Genomic DNA, 15953 nt, shown 5'->3' on the forward strand with positions numbered 1-15953 from the left:
CAGCAGATTGTGTTCAGGGCTCTTTTGAGACTTCCTCTAGGAAAACATCTGCACGCTGTAGCTGAAAACTGTGCTTTGAGAGCAGTGAGAGTGAACCAGAAAAGTACAGCTGACTAATGAGATGCACCACGAAGCTCCATAAAGCCAAGAGGAGCTGCAGATTCATCACAGCTTCATCATTACAAGTGACTCCTTTAAAGTCACATTGTTTGCACATTGTCATTTGAAAAATATTGATAAGACTGCTTTCGTTTCTTCCCTCAGTCTTGCATTGACATTGGCATTTGAGGTACCCTGTCGCAGTTTTTTAACCCCTGTTAGTGCTATGGAGGAAAGTGTGTTTACAATTTTCATCCCTTGTTTACTGATTATCATGTGATAGTTCAGAAAACAGTCTTACCTCTGTGTGCACAGAGAGAGGCAGACAATGATCCCCATAGCAGTGCACCAAATTAACTACAACAATAGGGATTAAACAATTACATGTTGTATTTTTAGGGATATATAATTTGGTTTCACTGATTCTAGTCTATTTATATCTGAAGCTTACAGGTAAGATTATGTATGAGACAGCTGCTGCAGAGATGTATAGTTTACCCAGTTTTTTAGTTATAATCTGCCAAGAAACATTGCAATGTACTATTGCAAACAAACATAGACATAAACTCCCAAGAACCGTTTTGTCAAATGTTTTATGAACACTTTAATTAGACATGTTATGGTGAGAAACTGTGGATTTAATTTCATGTGGAATTTTTTTTACCTGTAACATGTGACTGTGGTTATTTAATTTTCCTGTCTCTTAAACAATGACACTAAACCGCAAGTTCCTCCCAATGGTTCAGTAACTCTATGCCATCTGTGTCTGTGTGTGTGTGGGTGTGTGTGTGTGTCTGAAGGTCATAAAACCACTTTATAAATGCCACCCATTTACTTTTAAGAGCTCATATAACTCAACGTACTTATTAAACAAACAACACATACTTTGTTACAGTAATGTAATACCTAAACCATTACTATTCTGTTGCAGCATTTCAATAATCCTTTAATATGTGGATCGAATCAGTTTTCATGTGCTGCGTTCAGATGCCTTTCACATGCATTTAAACCTCTGAAACCTGAGGAAAGTGCTTTTGATTTCTTTGGAAGACATGGGGAAAAAAACACAAAATGAGCAACTTGGCAAGTAGAATCCCCCCAAATGATAAAAAAAGTAAGTAAAAAATGACAAAAATGACCTAGGGAAAAACTGTTTATGCACTTATGCATTTCTTAAAGGTCATTTTCTTTTCTTTTTTTTTTTTAAATTAATAATTACACATTTTTAAATTATTTGCACTTCAGTTAATCACTTTGTTTTTGTGCTGTTTTGTTGGTCATTTCTTATGAAGTTCCTTTTTGCCTTCATCCCATGTTTTTGAAAGAAATCAAGTCAATGTGCTCAGGTTTTAAAGGGTTAATCTACAAAATCATTTTAGATTGTAGCTATGACTTTTTGCCGTTTGTGCCGTTTTTCTGTTTTATGCACGCCGTCTCTCACACGCTGATGCAGTCAGTCTCGTCAGAGAGCACAGGCTCGGGGTCACCTGTCTGCAGAGGCGAGTGGACGCTGCTGGCGGTGGCGGTCAGCGAGTCAGTGCAGGACCACTCCCCCTCCTTCACCAGCTCGATGGACAGCTCGATCTGCCTTTTCACCGGTTTGGAAGACGGACATTTCTGAGGCTTGCAGGAGTCAGGAGAGACGTCTGACTTGGAGACGAGCACGTCGGGCTCCAGGTCTGAGTTTGGATCACTTTGGCCCTCCGTGGCCTCCCTCTCCAGCGTGTAGATGGTTACAAACTGCCGGCTCGTGGTCTTGTTGTTTGGTCTGTGTTTGGTGCCGTACACCGAGCTGGGCATCGGTCTGGCCTTGAAGGCTTGTCGCTCCTCTTTCGGCCCCAGCCTCCCGAGCTCTGCCACAATCTTCGCCTCCTTCTTCCTCCTCTCTCTCTCCAGGAAATTGAAAGGCTGTGGCGAAGCAGCAGCAGCTGCAGAGGCCTGGTTACCTTTTGTGTCACGGTGTCTACTGCTGCTTCGGCTCCGGCTGGATCTCTGGCTGGAGCGACGGCTGATGATTTCGTAGAGAGGCAGATGGATGTGCGCCGGTGCTGGTGAAGCCCGGAACTTTTTCTGGCACTCTTGGAGCTCCTCCAGCTCGCGTCTCAGCAGCGTGTTCTCCAGCTCGATCTCCGAGCGTGTCCGCACTTTGTGCCTCTTCCTCTCCTCCTCTCTCAGCATCATCTGGAAGGGTTTGGGCACGGTGACCTTTGAGTTTGACCTGATCCCAGTTTGACGGGATGGTTTGGGACAGGAGGCCTTGGGCTGGAATCGAAACTGCTTCTTGGTCGACATTTCTTCAGATCTCAGCAGGAAGTCTCTGGAAGGAGAAAGAGAAGAGTTAAATGTGACTCTGCAGGAATTTCCTTAAAACAATGTGTAGACTAATGAGGAAGTCATTTTTTTCAAATGTCACTGATGACCAACTAAAATGATGTATGAGACTGCCTGTATTTATTTTGACATTTAAGGGCATGTAGTACTGCCACAGCACTAGTGTTGGTGCTAGTGCTGTACTAAACTTGAGGTTTTGTTTTTTTTTGGAAACTTCTTACTTTGACTCCACTACATTTAAAAGACAAATATTGTACTTCTGACTTTACTACATTTCTACAAAGATAGATGTAAAGTTAAATTTGCTGTGAAGTCAGTGGACAACTTTTGTTTATTTCTAAAATGCAAGTCTTTAAACTGTGATCATGCAGTTCTGAGTGTGTTACTTTGAATACTTAAGTATCTTTAAAAGCAAGTACCCCGGTACTTGAACTCAAGTAATAATTTGACTCAGAAACTTTCATTTGTATTTGAATAATATTTGACCAGGAGTATCTATACTTTAGCAGAGATGTGCATTTTGTCCACCGCTGGTCAGGGATTAATTAAAAGGTAAAGACCAGGTGCCAGACCATGAGCAGCATGCATCCAAGAGACACAGCCCCCCAAAAAAAACGCGAATATAGTGGGAAAAAGCACCCCACGACAGTAAATCTGGGCTTGGCTTTTGCTTTAACTTTTGCTGGTGAGCATGTTTACAAATTGAATATCCGGCCTAGTACATCTTTAAGGACTTGGTCGACTTGCAGCGACCTCACCAACCTCCCAAAGGTTTGGTCCCGGCCTGAAGTCCTTCTTGGGTTGTCCAGCTCCAGTTCCCCCAGGCTGTCGGCTCCATAGAGCTCTGATTGGTCCGAACCGCTGGATGAGTCGTGGAAGTCCAGCTCCTCCTGCGAGTTGATCCTCTGGAGTTTCCTGGACGGGCCACTGCTGCAGAGATTATACATATCAGGGAGGAGGAGACATTAACCATTTAAAAAACTGAGCAAATTACCTGGATTTCTTTCAAAAACATGGGAACAAGGAGACGAGTAACTTAAGAAGAAATTCATAGAAAGTTACAATAAAGTCTCACTGCACATCCATGTAACATCTGTGACAGCTGGTTTACTCCCAGTGAACCAGTGAAAACCCATCCATCACAGCCGCGCCTCCTGGGCTGCAGGTTGAGGGCTTTTGCATCATTTTGCTCAGGTATTTTTGGAGCAATGATGCCTGTCAGACAGGGATTTCCTCGCTCTTCAAACACTGATACAATCTACAGTAATGTTAGATAACTACTGGCCGTTAGTGTGAGCAGAATTAACTGAAATTAACTGATTTTGAACGACTGAAAAGTTAAAAGTTAACAGTCCCAGTGATGTTATACGGTGTATCATCACTCATGCAATGCTTCTTGACCAATCAAATTGCTCGGTTGGAACCAACTGTATAATTGAGAGTATTTCCTCCTACCCATTGATCTAGTGATGCACCTTATCAGCCACCACTACATTACTGCTGTGGCTGTAATTGTACAATAGCTGCATTAAAGAACTACAATTAAACTGACGTAAAAGAGATTAGCTGGTGCTGTTTGCTATCGCCAGCCTTGACCATTGAAGATTAAAACTTCCTTTAACTTAAAGAAAAAAAAAATTCCTTCCTTGTGATGAAAGCATGAGACTGAACTACCCGTCAAAAAGAGAAGTGTGTTTCTGGTATAATCTCCCATGGTTACCGTAAAGTGAAATGATTTTGACAAAGCCAACAGGACATGAATCACAGACTAGTTTAGGAAATTACCTACAATACACATTTATATATACGCAATGACAGAAAACTGCTCACTAAGTATGGCTTTGGTAAATGTAGGTGAAAGAAAACTGTCATTGCAGCAGTTTCAGTGGTGAAATTTCAGTCTGGCAAAGATCAGCTGATACATTTTGCATTTTAATTTAAAGCACATTCTTATTCCACGACTTATAATGGTGAATGATTCTGTCGATAAGATTAGATCTTTCCATAAAGTTATTGTGGGCTAAATAATGATTTGCAGTTGGTTTTATATAAAAGGAACCATTGATTTCCATTGACTTTTTTTTTTTGATGCACTGAATGTGTTAAATATTTTTGTGTATCTGCTCCTTTTGTATAAAGAATTTTTATGATACATACCATAACAACTGCTTTATACATTGACTGTTATCTGACCTTTAATCTGCACAGTGCACATCTGTGAAATCCTGCTGAAACTGCAGTAATATGTGACCTTCTGAAGAAAGACATGTTAAAAAAGTTTGTATTTATTTATCTTATATATTATTGGATTTTATGGAGCTAAAACAATGACCTAAGTTTTGACATTGAAAATAAAATTCAACATTGAAAAAGGAAACACTGGTACTTTTCGCTATTTTTTCAGTTTTTTTTTATGCTGACACCAGACACAACTTCTCTTGATCCACAGTCCATCAAAAAAAAAAAAAATCAGAAGATTTTCATAAAAAAAACAAATAAAATAAAATAAAATAAAATAAAATAAAATAAAATAAAATAAAATAAAATAAAATAAAATAAAAATTCAAGATAAAACATTTTAATGCCTGTTCCTCATTTTTCACTGAAACTTTATCAGTGCCAATGTTTCCTTCTTTCAATACCAAATTTTATTTTGATGCCAAAACTTACTGTCACTGTTCTAACTCCATATGATCTAGCCTTGTTTTCTGCACATTTTTCGTCGTGCTGGAAAATTATTAACACAGTCATGGAAAAGCAGCTTCATATGAGAGTCTAAACATCTTGTATTTGGCCATTTTCCTGTTCTTTAATGTCTCATAGGAAAAACTACCTGATTGACAGTCTGTCCTCTCTGCTCTGTCTCCTCCCCACACCTCCGTCCTCCTCCTCCCCGCGCCTCTCTCTGCCCTGGCTGATGTACATCCTCTCCAGCTCGGCCATGTTCCTCAGGTGAGCGCTCTTCAGCTCCTCCAGCCTCCTGTAGTACTCCTGGTTGGAGAAGTAAACGTGCTGCTCCCTCTGCAGACCGTAGATCTCCAAGGACAGGGACCTACGAACGCTCCGGCCACCTTTTCCCTCCTCGCTGCACTCTGAGTCCTGGTCGTACTCCTGAGAGATTGAGGGTTGGAAAATTAATGTAAAAACACTTGTAATCACACTGCGGGGGTAAAATGCCTCATAATGTTTCTTGTTACAGTAATCAAGTCTTAAGGTATTTTAAATTTCTGAAATTATGTGTTTGGATAAGGACAGGGGAGGTGTTTAATTATTGTAAAAGGCTCACACAGACTTTTAAAAAAGGTCAAACTGCAGTTAAGCAAAAAATACCTGGTGGGGTTTTGCTCTGGATGCACTGCATGCATTGCACCTTATTTATGCACCTGTGGTTTAGTTTGAAATCTGAAGATATTCACTAAAGACCTGCAAGGAAGGAAGTGGTAAGAGGAACTTGGCTTCAGTAGGTGATTTCCAATTTTTTTGTATTGACATTTCTAAAAATACAACATGGTATTCAGATCTTGACAACGTTCAGAGCTAGATAATCTTAATGAAAAAAACTCTGAAACTTTGAGAAATACTGATTTGATCATTCAAAATAAGATAATGGAACTTATTTAAGATAAAATAATATCAGATAATCTTTAATTAGTCCCACGGCTGGGAAATTTGCATAATTAAAGCAAAAAATAGAAATAAATATAATTAGAAGACAGTAAAAAGCAAAATAGTTCAACCCTCTATGGTACCTTGTTGGCTCCCATTTTTGCTGTTTACATTCACTCATCACATCCTTCATTATGGTGCAATACCCTAAAAAGAGCCAGGATCCTCAGAAAAGTGGTAGCACTGTATATATTGTAACATGACTTGTGGAGGTTATGTTGAGTCCCTTTTTCGGGGCCCTCCTCGCATGGTTCAGCCCCATAAACTCTCTCCACAAAAATGGTCTGAGAACAGCTTGTTCTGTCATTTTAAAATCCTGAAAACATATTTGATGAGTTAAGTTTAATTTTTGATTTTTCCATTAAGTTAATTGGAAAATTAATTAACAGAAAATTGCTAAAATGCAAATATTGCCTTAAACATTGTCAGCTGATATTTTTTGGTGGATTTATGGCATAACAGTCTTTATAATGTTCTTTTTATCTCTGCAAATTAACCTTTAATAATTAAAAATATTGTCCATACATTATTATATATAATTTTATTATTATATATATAGATATAGATATAGATTTTAACATTACCCCCTTTTTAACCATTTCTTACCATCATGGTACAGTATTGTTTTAAGGTAACTTAACTAAAAGTTAAGACAAAACAGGCCACAAAAAAGGCCTTGCGTTAGTCTGGCGACCTATCCAGGGTGTACCCCGCCTCGCACCCAATGACAGCTGGGATAGGCTGCAGCGCCCCCCCGTGACCCTTACGAGGACAAGCAGTTACTGACAATGAATGAATGAATAACACAAAAAAGAAAATTACCAAGTGGCATCATAATGCGTACAATATAGACGGTTAAGTATACTTACAAAACTGTATTTGTGTAAACATATTACAACTTACATATATAATAAATTCTCCTACTTTGCAGGAAACTAATAAGCCTTAAATATTGTAAAAGACTCATTTAAGAAGTCACACTTGCTTGGCTTAATAATTTTACACGAAGTGATCAGCTGCATTAAACTGAAATGTGCAAGTCTTGTAGATCTTTGCCACCGAGGATAGAGGGCATTCAGTATTTTGCAAGCAGTTTTAAATGGAGTTTATTATCTTTAGAGCTGGGGAACCGTGCATCTTTAAGCCCTTACCTCACTGGTGCAGTCGTCATCTCTGACAAAGTAGTTGTCTCTTTCGTCTCCATACAGAGCCATTAATTCCTTGTTTTCCAGAGAGGCTGATCGGTACATCGCTGACATCTTCCTCTTTATTCTCAAAAAGAAAAACCCCAGAAACTTCACAACCAGCCTGTTGCAACTCTGTTGACTCAGTTTGCACACTGACCTGCTAAGCATGGGCAAGTCAAAGCAGGACGCAAACAAAGATTAGCACAACTTACAGACACACACACATGCACACACACACACACACACACACACACAGAAAGCTTTATCCTCTTATCATCAGGAGGAGTCGTGATTTAAGCAGTTGTCAGGGTCCAGATGGTCCAGATGGTCGAGTGGCTTTTCACTTGATTCAGAGTCAGATAGAAGTCTGTGTGGATGCTCCCAATCTGATTTACAGATTAACTTTCTTAAATACAGGACGAGTGCTGATATAAAGCATCCCGCACCTGATGAGGGTTGTAGAAAGGTCTGCAGGAGTGAAGGTGAAGAAGTGAAAAGACACAACAGGGGTGACTTACAGTGTATATGACATAGTACTACTGTAAAACTTTAGATAAAAGATTAGCTCCAGTTAGACGCCCAGCTCCTTTACTGGCCAGGTGTAGTTACACATTTTGACAAATAAAGGCCTGTCTCCATTAGAGTTACCAACTCTTTGGAAAAAAGGAAAGGAACTCAGGTTTCAACAGGTTAAAAAAAGCTTTGGTTTCAATTTCCATCTTTGCTGAGCAACAGTTTAGTAAGACAGGAAATAAAAGCTTGTCTCATGTCCCTTGTCACATGTTAACCACTGTGCCACTTGAAGAAATGTTACATTTCAAAGTATCTGCTATATCAGCATATCGTACCACTCAACCTGCATGTTTCAGATCTCTCTGAATTAAATAATCGGCTCATTAACAAACAGCTCTGGGAGTTTATAATGAGGTGATTATTTGAATCAGCTGTGTGCAGGAGGTAGATCCAAAACATGCAGGACTATTGGCACTCAGGAGAGTACATAATGGGTACAAATGTAAAGTATTCATGATTGGCAGAAACATGCAATGCTTTTTTTTTGCTAATTGGGTTTCATAAATACTGATGCATTCATTTTGATTCCAGAAATCCTCTAAATGGGACTCAAACCCAAAGCAAACACCTCTGAACAGGTTGTTTTCTTGTCATAGACTGTCTAGATGAAGGGTGGATAAACAGCCGGAGTGTCCTGCAGGAATAATTTATTGATCATCTATCAGTCTCCACTCTCACTATTGACCCTTTGGTCCAGTGGCTTAAAAGGAAAGCTGCCAACTTTGGCTTCTTTGACTGAGATCAAGTGAAGTGAGGCCTGGCTTCAGTTCAGCTGGGAGTTTTTTTTGTTGGAGGGTTTGACAGATTAAGTTGAGGGACGACACAGACCAGAGCCAACTGTGTTAATTGGTTTACTTAGGTTTCTCATCAAGTCTTCGCCTCGTGCTTCAGCAACCTTTCCCCATCTGTCTCCTGTCTCCCTTTATTTCACATCCCGTCCATCTACATAAGAGCCTGAGGCCACAGCTGACAGAGAGAGCTAAAGGAAAAGAGACAAAGGACATTTTAGAGTCATTAAAACAAAATGTTATGATCAGTAGAGTACAGGCTTTTTTGTTTTACAAGGGTGGCTCGAGTGGGGCACTGACATAGCTTTATTTTCAATTTTTGTCTCCACTATCCATTCCTACTTTAATTAATAACACTGCAGTGTCTCACATTCTAGACGTTCATACATTGGCAGATAGCCAGTCGTAACGAGATGGCCAATCAAATTTTAGGGCCACTCTCCAGAAACACTCCTGGTTGCAATGTAATTGATGGTTTAGGACAGCTTTTTTTGTGCCTATATCCCCTTAAAATCAATAAATACCTTATGACTGTGGTTTGTTTAAGAGCTCTGAGCAGAAAAGGGATTTTTTCTTGTCAGATTGTTTGATTTTAAGGATTTTGTTTACTCTGAAGAAATAAAAAAAACCCCAGTATTTGAAAAATTAAAAAGCTAAATAAAAATAAAAGCATATGTTTCCTGTCTTTCTTGTCCTTAAAAGTGGCATGGAGCCCTCAGATTTATCTTCGGGGGACACATGGTAAAGCCTGAAACAAGCTGGGAACCAGGGGAGTCCCATATGAATGTTAGCCGTATAAAAAATTATATATCCTGAAAAGTCACAATATAATTGTGAATGTAATAAAGGTAGGAGGAGGAGAAAGCTGCATCACAAGTTTGCATATATGAATGTGTAATTCTGCAGTGGGGATATGCTGGTTATAAAAGGCTTTATTAACTATTTATACATTATTTCATTCTTTATATACAGAATGCCCCTCAGATTATTACTGTTTTTTATCCTGAGTAAGAAAAGATGTGTCTTTTTTGTACCGTCAAATGCATCAGATTACTTTTTATTTTTGGAATATAAGTGCCACACAGGAATAAAATCACAAAAATGTTTAAATTTAGTGGCATATAATTATTCCAGAGAAGTGTTTCCCAAACCTCTCCTCGATCACCACTTGCATGTTTTGGATCTCTCCCTGCGGCAGCACAGCTGACCGCAACCAGCTCGTTATCAAGCAGCTTCAGGAGCTCATAACGAGTTGATCTTTGAATCAGCTGTGCTGAAGCAGAAGGAGAGCCAAAACATGCAGGACAAGTAGTGCTAGGGAAGAGGTTTGGGAAACGCTGTTCTAAAGGGAGCTCCGACCTCAGTCCCTGCAGCAGTAATACTCAGCTTACATCAGATCTGGTCCCTGAAAGGGTGCCGCGTGGCCCCCCAAATATTTTATAATGCACAATAAAAAAGTGATTAAAATCGGGAATTGTTTTTGAACTTTTAGTATGCATAAAGTGCCAGAGTGCATAAAACGGCATCAAAATAGAGCGTATTTATCAAAAAAGTACCAGTGGTGAATCCCCTGCACCCCCCAAAAGAGGTTCTAGCTAATCCCCTAATATCCTAAAATCCTGGGATAGATCCTAAAGTCTGAGAAACACAGTATATTTCAAGAAACATTCTAAAATCCTAGAAATGGTATGAAATGCAAAACCTCCTAAAATGCTAGAAACCCCCTCCAGTCCTAAAAATGTCTTTAAATTAAAGAAATGTCCTAAAATCTGAGAAAAGTCCTAAGATTTGCCTCTGCTCACAATCTTTATCAATAACATCAAGCACTTGACAGCGTCGCTGTCATGCAAGTTCATGCAAGACAACATCTGTCCACACAATGGAGCTGTTGCACTTTTGCTTCTTTTTACACACCAATGAGGCAATAACAAGCCTCCAATTTCTCTATTTAAAGTACACAAAACCTTTGATTTCAAATGTAATAACAACAGCATATCCACATATTTTAAAAAATGTCGGTCTGAGCAATAACATTTTTTATAATAATTTTATCCTAACATTGTAGTTTTGCAGTTTTATATAGTGTTTTTGCCCCCCCTCCTCTCTCGTGTTGTAATTAGTGGAATTATGGTACGTTTGTTCATAATGTGGTTGCAGTTCCCAGAACACCTTGCTCTCAAAGGTCGTTGAACTTTTTCTTCACTTCCTCAGGTACAGACTTCCCTTTGTGTGTGTGTGTGTGTGTGTGTGTGTGTGTGTGTGAGAGAGAGAGAGAGAGAGAGCCTGAAACAACACCAACATGAAAATATCCATCCCCTGTTGAAGGTCACTGGTAGGATAAAGGATATCCCAGCATGCACCTTTAAAAGTTGGCCTCTCATAGGGTGCCCCATGAGCTCACCTGGTACTGCATGCACCCCATGAACTAAGGCTGTGTCCTAACACCGGCGTCCAAAGTTTTGGTTTCACTCTGTCTTCTTCCCCTTTTCCTGTCACTTTTCAGCTAAAGCAAAAAAAAGTGAGTTGTCTGTCAGAAATTCAAATTGTGCATAACTGTATATCTGTTATGCACAAAAACTCTTTATCTTGTTCAGTTGTCTGACGAATAAATATTACAGTTATCTTCCGTTTTCCATAAGAAGACCACATACACAGAGTCTCCTGACATTGTGGGACATTGTATGTCTGCTGTATGTGTGTGTCCAGTTTTCCACTGGGCTCCTCGGTGTTGGCGTGGGATGAATAGTGGCAGTGTTCGGTCGGAGTGGGGCTGAGTAAACAGTCATCACAAGCTTGGCCGTCCTCCGCCACACAGAGCAGAGCGGGGCTGCACAAAGCCTCGGTTCTGCTCCGCTCTGCTTTCTGCGGGACAAACGGCGGTTTACCGAAACACCGAATATCTGAGGGGATTGTGATTTCATCCTGAATCACTTCATATGCCACTAAATTTTGAGTAAATGATCATAACTAATGGTAAGACATCCAAAAAAGTAATTTAAGACATTCTTATTCATTATGTATCTACATATTTGGTATTGAAGCAAAGTATAAGTAACAACAAATCAGAGCACATTTTAAAAAAGATTATTTATACTTTGTTGTTTTGGGGGGATATTTCTATATCTATAACTTAATATTTAGCTGTTTTTCTACCATGTCCAGTCACATTGTCATTAACTCTTTCTTTTTGTACCATCTGTAAAACTCTTTTGTTTTGCAAAATCTGAATAAAGTTCAATTATTTGTTATCTTTGATGTGTGTTTGATTTCTTTCAAATCAAAAAAAGTGAATTCCCGCACACACTTACCACGTCGTCATTGATTTATGTTGTGTTGACGTTTCTGCCACATGCACTTTTAGATTTGTATTGAATAAGATCTATGTGGCCGAGATGTTAACACTTTTGAAATAAATCAGTGCAGAGGTGATAAGTGTGTGCAGGAATTCACTTTATGTATTTGCAATGTGATCTTTGGGGAATTTGATTCTCTGCACCTCAAAGGAGACAAAGCAAGCGTTGTGCAAGCTGTCTTCCACTTGGCATGTTTGATTTGTGTAATATCACACAGCTAGAAGTACCAGAGACGAGCAAATTTGTTTTATGTCTCTCCTAATCCTCTACAGTGTGTGCTTACCCAGAGTCCTCCTCAGGAGGCAGGATTACTAAATCTCTCTATTTGCCAAATGTACAGAGTACACAGGAATGTGAGTTGATACAGCCTCTGAAAAACAAGGAAATTGAGTTAAAAAGTTAAAAATAAGTCAGAAAAAAACAAAAATAAGACACCCTACCAACAAATAGAAAGAGCATCCATTCAAAAATAGACCAAATCCATAGCCTATATTGTTTTTTTTTTGTTTATTTTTAACTTTTCTTTCTTTCTTTAAAAAAGTTTTTCTTTTCTTTTTCTGCTAAATTTCAAGTAATTTTTTTGTAACTTGTCCGTTCCTCCCATAATTTTGAAAGAAATCAAGATAATTTCTCTCAGGTTTCAAAGGGTTAAAAAGAACTATCGCCAAAAAGGATTCTCTCTTTGCTGTAGCAAGAGAAGAAACAGTTACCGTTAACTATTTTGCAATAAATGGACGTATTTCAAAATTGGCATGTTTCCATTGGGCGTATTTTTTAAATTCACAATTTTAATTTGCGCAATTTGAGGGTTAATGGAAACCCGCCTATTGTGAAAGCAGCATAAACGTTCCAGTATTGTTAAAACACTCATCTATAGACAAAGAACAGGATGACATACAGGCAAACATGAGTAGTATAAGCTTTTGGAATTTGATTATCTGTCATCGTTTGACGTATGAAACCTTTCTCTTTCTAGATTATCACATTTTTATTGTGAATTGTATTTAGTGTCTTTTTTTAAAGAGTTCTTCAGGAATATAAGAAAAACTAACTAATCTTGGCCCTGGTAAACATTTAGACTTTAAACAGAAATCCCATTATTTTTGCTCAGGAAATGCAAAGAAAACAACTTCTGATTAAATCAGCAAACCTTATACATACAATACTCGTATTATTCTGTCTGCTTGTGATTTAACTTTTTGTTAAAATCAACCTCTGATTTTATTTTGGGGACGTTCTTCAGGAGTCAAGGACCTTTTCTCTGTAGGACCCTCACAACCTTTAAAAAGAAGCAGCACAACTTTCCCAGAAGATGCTCGTGTTTACAAGGAAATCCCCTTCAACTTATCTCACCTCACATCACGTCACACACGGTAGACATCTGTAGGTGCACACACTCACTCATGTACCAAGTAGTAACTGAACTCAGAAAACCACGTGGGCACGCACACACCAACATGTTGAGCCCTTCACAGGAACACACACTGACGTAGATGTGGAGTGGCTCTCTCCTCTGCTTTCCTCCCACTTCACAGCAGCACTTCACAACCTGTTTGTTTTTGAGAGGAATACTCCACCCTCTCATCAACAGGCCCCGCTCATTAAATCCTTCAAACCACTTCTGTTACACGACCCGCGCTGAGTGAGAGGCTGATTGCAGCCTAAATATAGGACTCAGACCAACGTGGCTACCGCCCTAAAGACATAATGGCATACAGTGATAGATAGAGTTAGATGACGCTTTTCATGTTTTTAAGAGGACGTACATGAAGTAAATTGCCCATTATTTTGTCACGAATGTCATGTACTCGGGAGTGTGTTTGTGTTTTCTGCAGGGTGTTGTGAAAAACAGAGTGTTCTCATGTTTATGGCAAATCCACCATGAGGCCTAATGAAGTGTTTGCATCTGCTCTGCATACTGATCTTAACCCTTAAAACCTAGAACAACATCAGTTATCTTGTGACGTGTTTACATGCCTTTCGCATGCATTTTTACCTCTGGAAACTGAGCAAATTGGTTAGATTTTTTTTTAAAACATGGCTAAAATGGCAATGAGAAACTTGGCAAAAACAAAAATTGCAAAATTTGGGAGAGAGCAAGAGAGAGAAATTATTAGAAGATAATAATAATAATAAAAAAATAGAAGGAAAAGTTCAGAAGACTAAATTTATATTATTATAATAAACTGACAGATTTATCTATATATTAATTCTTCATATATATATATGCTTGCTTTCTTTAAAAACATTTTTTTCTTGTCTTTTTTGTGCTAGCTTTCAGGTAATTTTCTTTTAACTTCATGTTTTTGAAGAAATCAAGCAAATTTGCTCAGGTTTCAAAGGGTTAATGCTCATGCACAAACTGTCTCAGTGGCTGCAGGGAGTTCATGTCACATTATGTAAATGTTGCTTTTAAGGCAAAGCCGTCAAGAGGAACATAAGACATATGATTCATCTGAGCGGTAACACTGCAACGATCCCTGGTGACATCTCAGGGGAGGACCCTCTGCACTCACAGATACTCAGCTTCCCACATAACTGTTTGTCAGGAACAAAAACGGCGACTGAGGACATTTTTAAGGTGTTTGAGGGTACCTGATTATATAAAGCATCTGTTCTCTTCTGTCTTTATCTGCTACGGTAAATGCATTCCAGGGATTCTTTTTTGGGACAAAATGTTTACAATTTGTGCTTTATCTCCGCTTCGGTGGCTCTTTCCCACATTTCCCAGGATGCTTTTCGACAGCCCTCAGATGACAAATATAACCCCGGTGGAATTTCGGTTGGTGGATACACATGAGAGCGTGATAGCGGGACAGCAGCATGTCTTGTTGCTGCAGTGCATTACGGTCTATTGAGGTTACTCTTCGTCTTGGGGTTTTCCCCTTAAATGTCTTTTCACACGCACTGTACATTTCATAGGTTTAGGGGGAGAAAACTGTACATTTTCTATGTGTTCTACCCTTTACTTTAACCTTTGTTTTGTTTTCTTAGCTTTTTATTTTTCCTTTGTTTTTCCCGTCTTTCTTCTATGAATTTATGCTGTTCGAATTCTCTGTCAAAGCCTGCTGCAAAACACTTAAGCCAGTTGAAGTCCATATTTCGTTCTTTTAACTTTACTTTCCGTGTAATGTTACTTGATGTGATGAAAATGATTTCTATGAGTTCAGGAAGAACCTGAACAGTTCTTGGCTGCTCCAACAGTAGTAGCACTTTAAACCAGTGGTTCTTAACCTCGTTTGAGGTACCGAACCCCACCAGTTTCATATGCGCATTCATTGAACCCTTCTTTAGTGAAAAATAAAATATGATTTTTTTTCAAATTCAAGACATAGGTATATGTTTTTTTACTGGTGCACAAAATGAACCGTGCATGATTCCCCGCAGCACTGATTGGCCAAGCAATGTAACGTGATCATCTGCAGCCAGTGATGGCCAAGCGGGGCGTGTCATCACGAATTGACACGATGAGTCGGGTGTGTCTTGACCTCCGCGGCGGAGGCTCCGCCGAACCCCTGAGACTGACTCACCGAACCTCTAAAGTTCGATTGAACCCAGGTTAAGAACAATTGCTTTAAACTGTGGAAAGAAACTGAATGCGAAATACACACGCCTTTACTTCATCCGTTAGCTAGGAGAGGCGGCGAATGGCTAACGTGATTTGCAGTGAAAAACAAGAGACAGCTGGATGTAAACACGCACGCCCTGAGGCAGTGAACCAAGACGCTATCATTTATTATAAAACTGTCACGGCTGCACATAATATTCCCTCCGTTTTTTATTTTCCACAATAAAGAAACAACTTATTACTCAGAGAATTTTGCTAAGACGTAACCCAACAAAAATACCTTACACAAGATACAGGTGTATTTTCAGAGCTTACCATGTAACTTTATGGCTTTGCTCGCTGATCTACGAGCCCTTCAGGTCCTTATTTGTCCTGTTTTTATACAGTT

At 39.2% G+C, this 15953-nt stretch overlaps 1 protein-coding gene across 1 annotated transcript; it reads right to left on the reverse strand.

The window, feature by feature from the left end:
• Nucleotides 1-199: 199 nt before the first annotated feature.
• Nucleotides 200-8163, reverse strand: LOC148187652 (protein FAM161A). The gene is made up of 4 exons (XM_088086870.1): nucleotides 7248-8163; nucleotides 5264-5541; nucleotides 3193-3360; nucleotides 200-2416 (listed from the first exon to the last, which is right to left on the reverse strand). Exons 1-4 carry the CDS (start codon nucleotides 7449-7451, stop codon nucleotides 1537-1539), a joined length of 1530 nt encoding a protein of 509 aa, XP_087942996.1. The 5' UTR covers nucleotides 7452-8163; the 3' UTR covers nucleotides 200-1536.
• Between the last annotated feature and the right edge of the window lie 7790 nt (nucleotides 8164-15953).

This window comes from Plectropomus leopardus, chromosome 13 (assembly GCF_026936395.1).
Source record: "Plectropomus leopardus strain MGB_pleo_1.0 chromosome 13, ASM2693639v1, whole genome shotgun sequence".
Lineage (NCBI taxonomy): Eukaryota > Metazoa > Chordata > Actinopteri > Perciformes > Serranidae > Plectropomus > Plectropomus leopardus.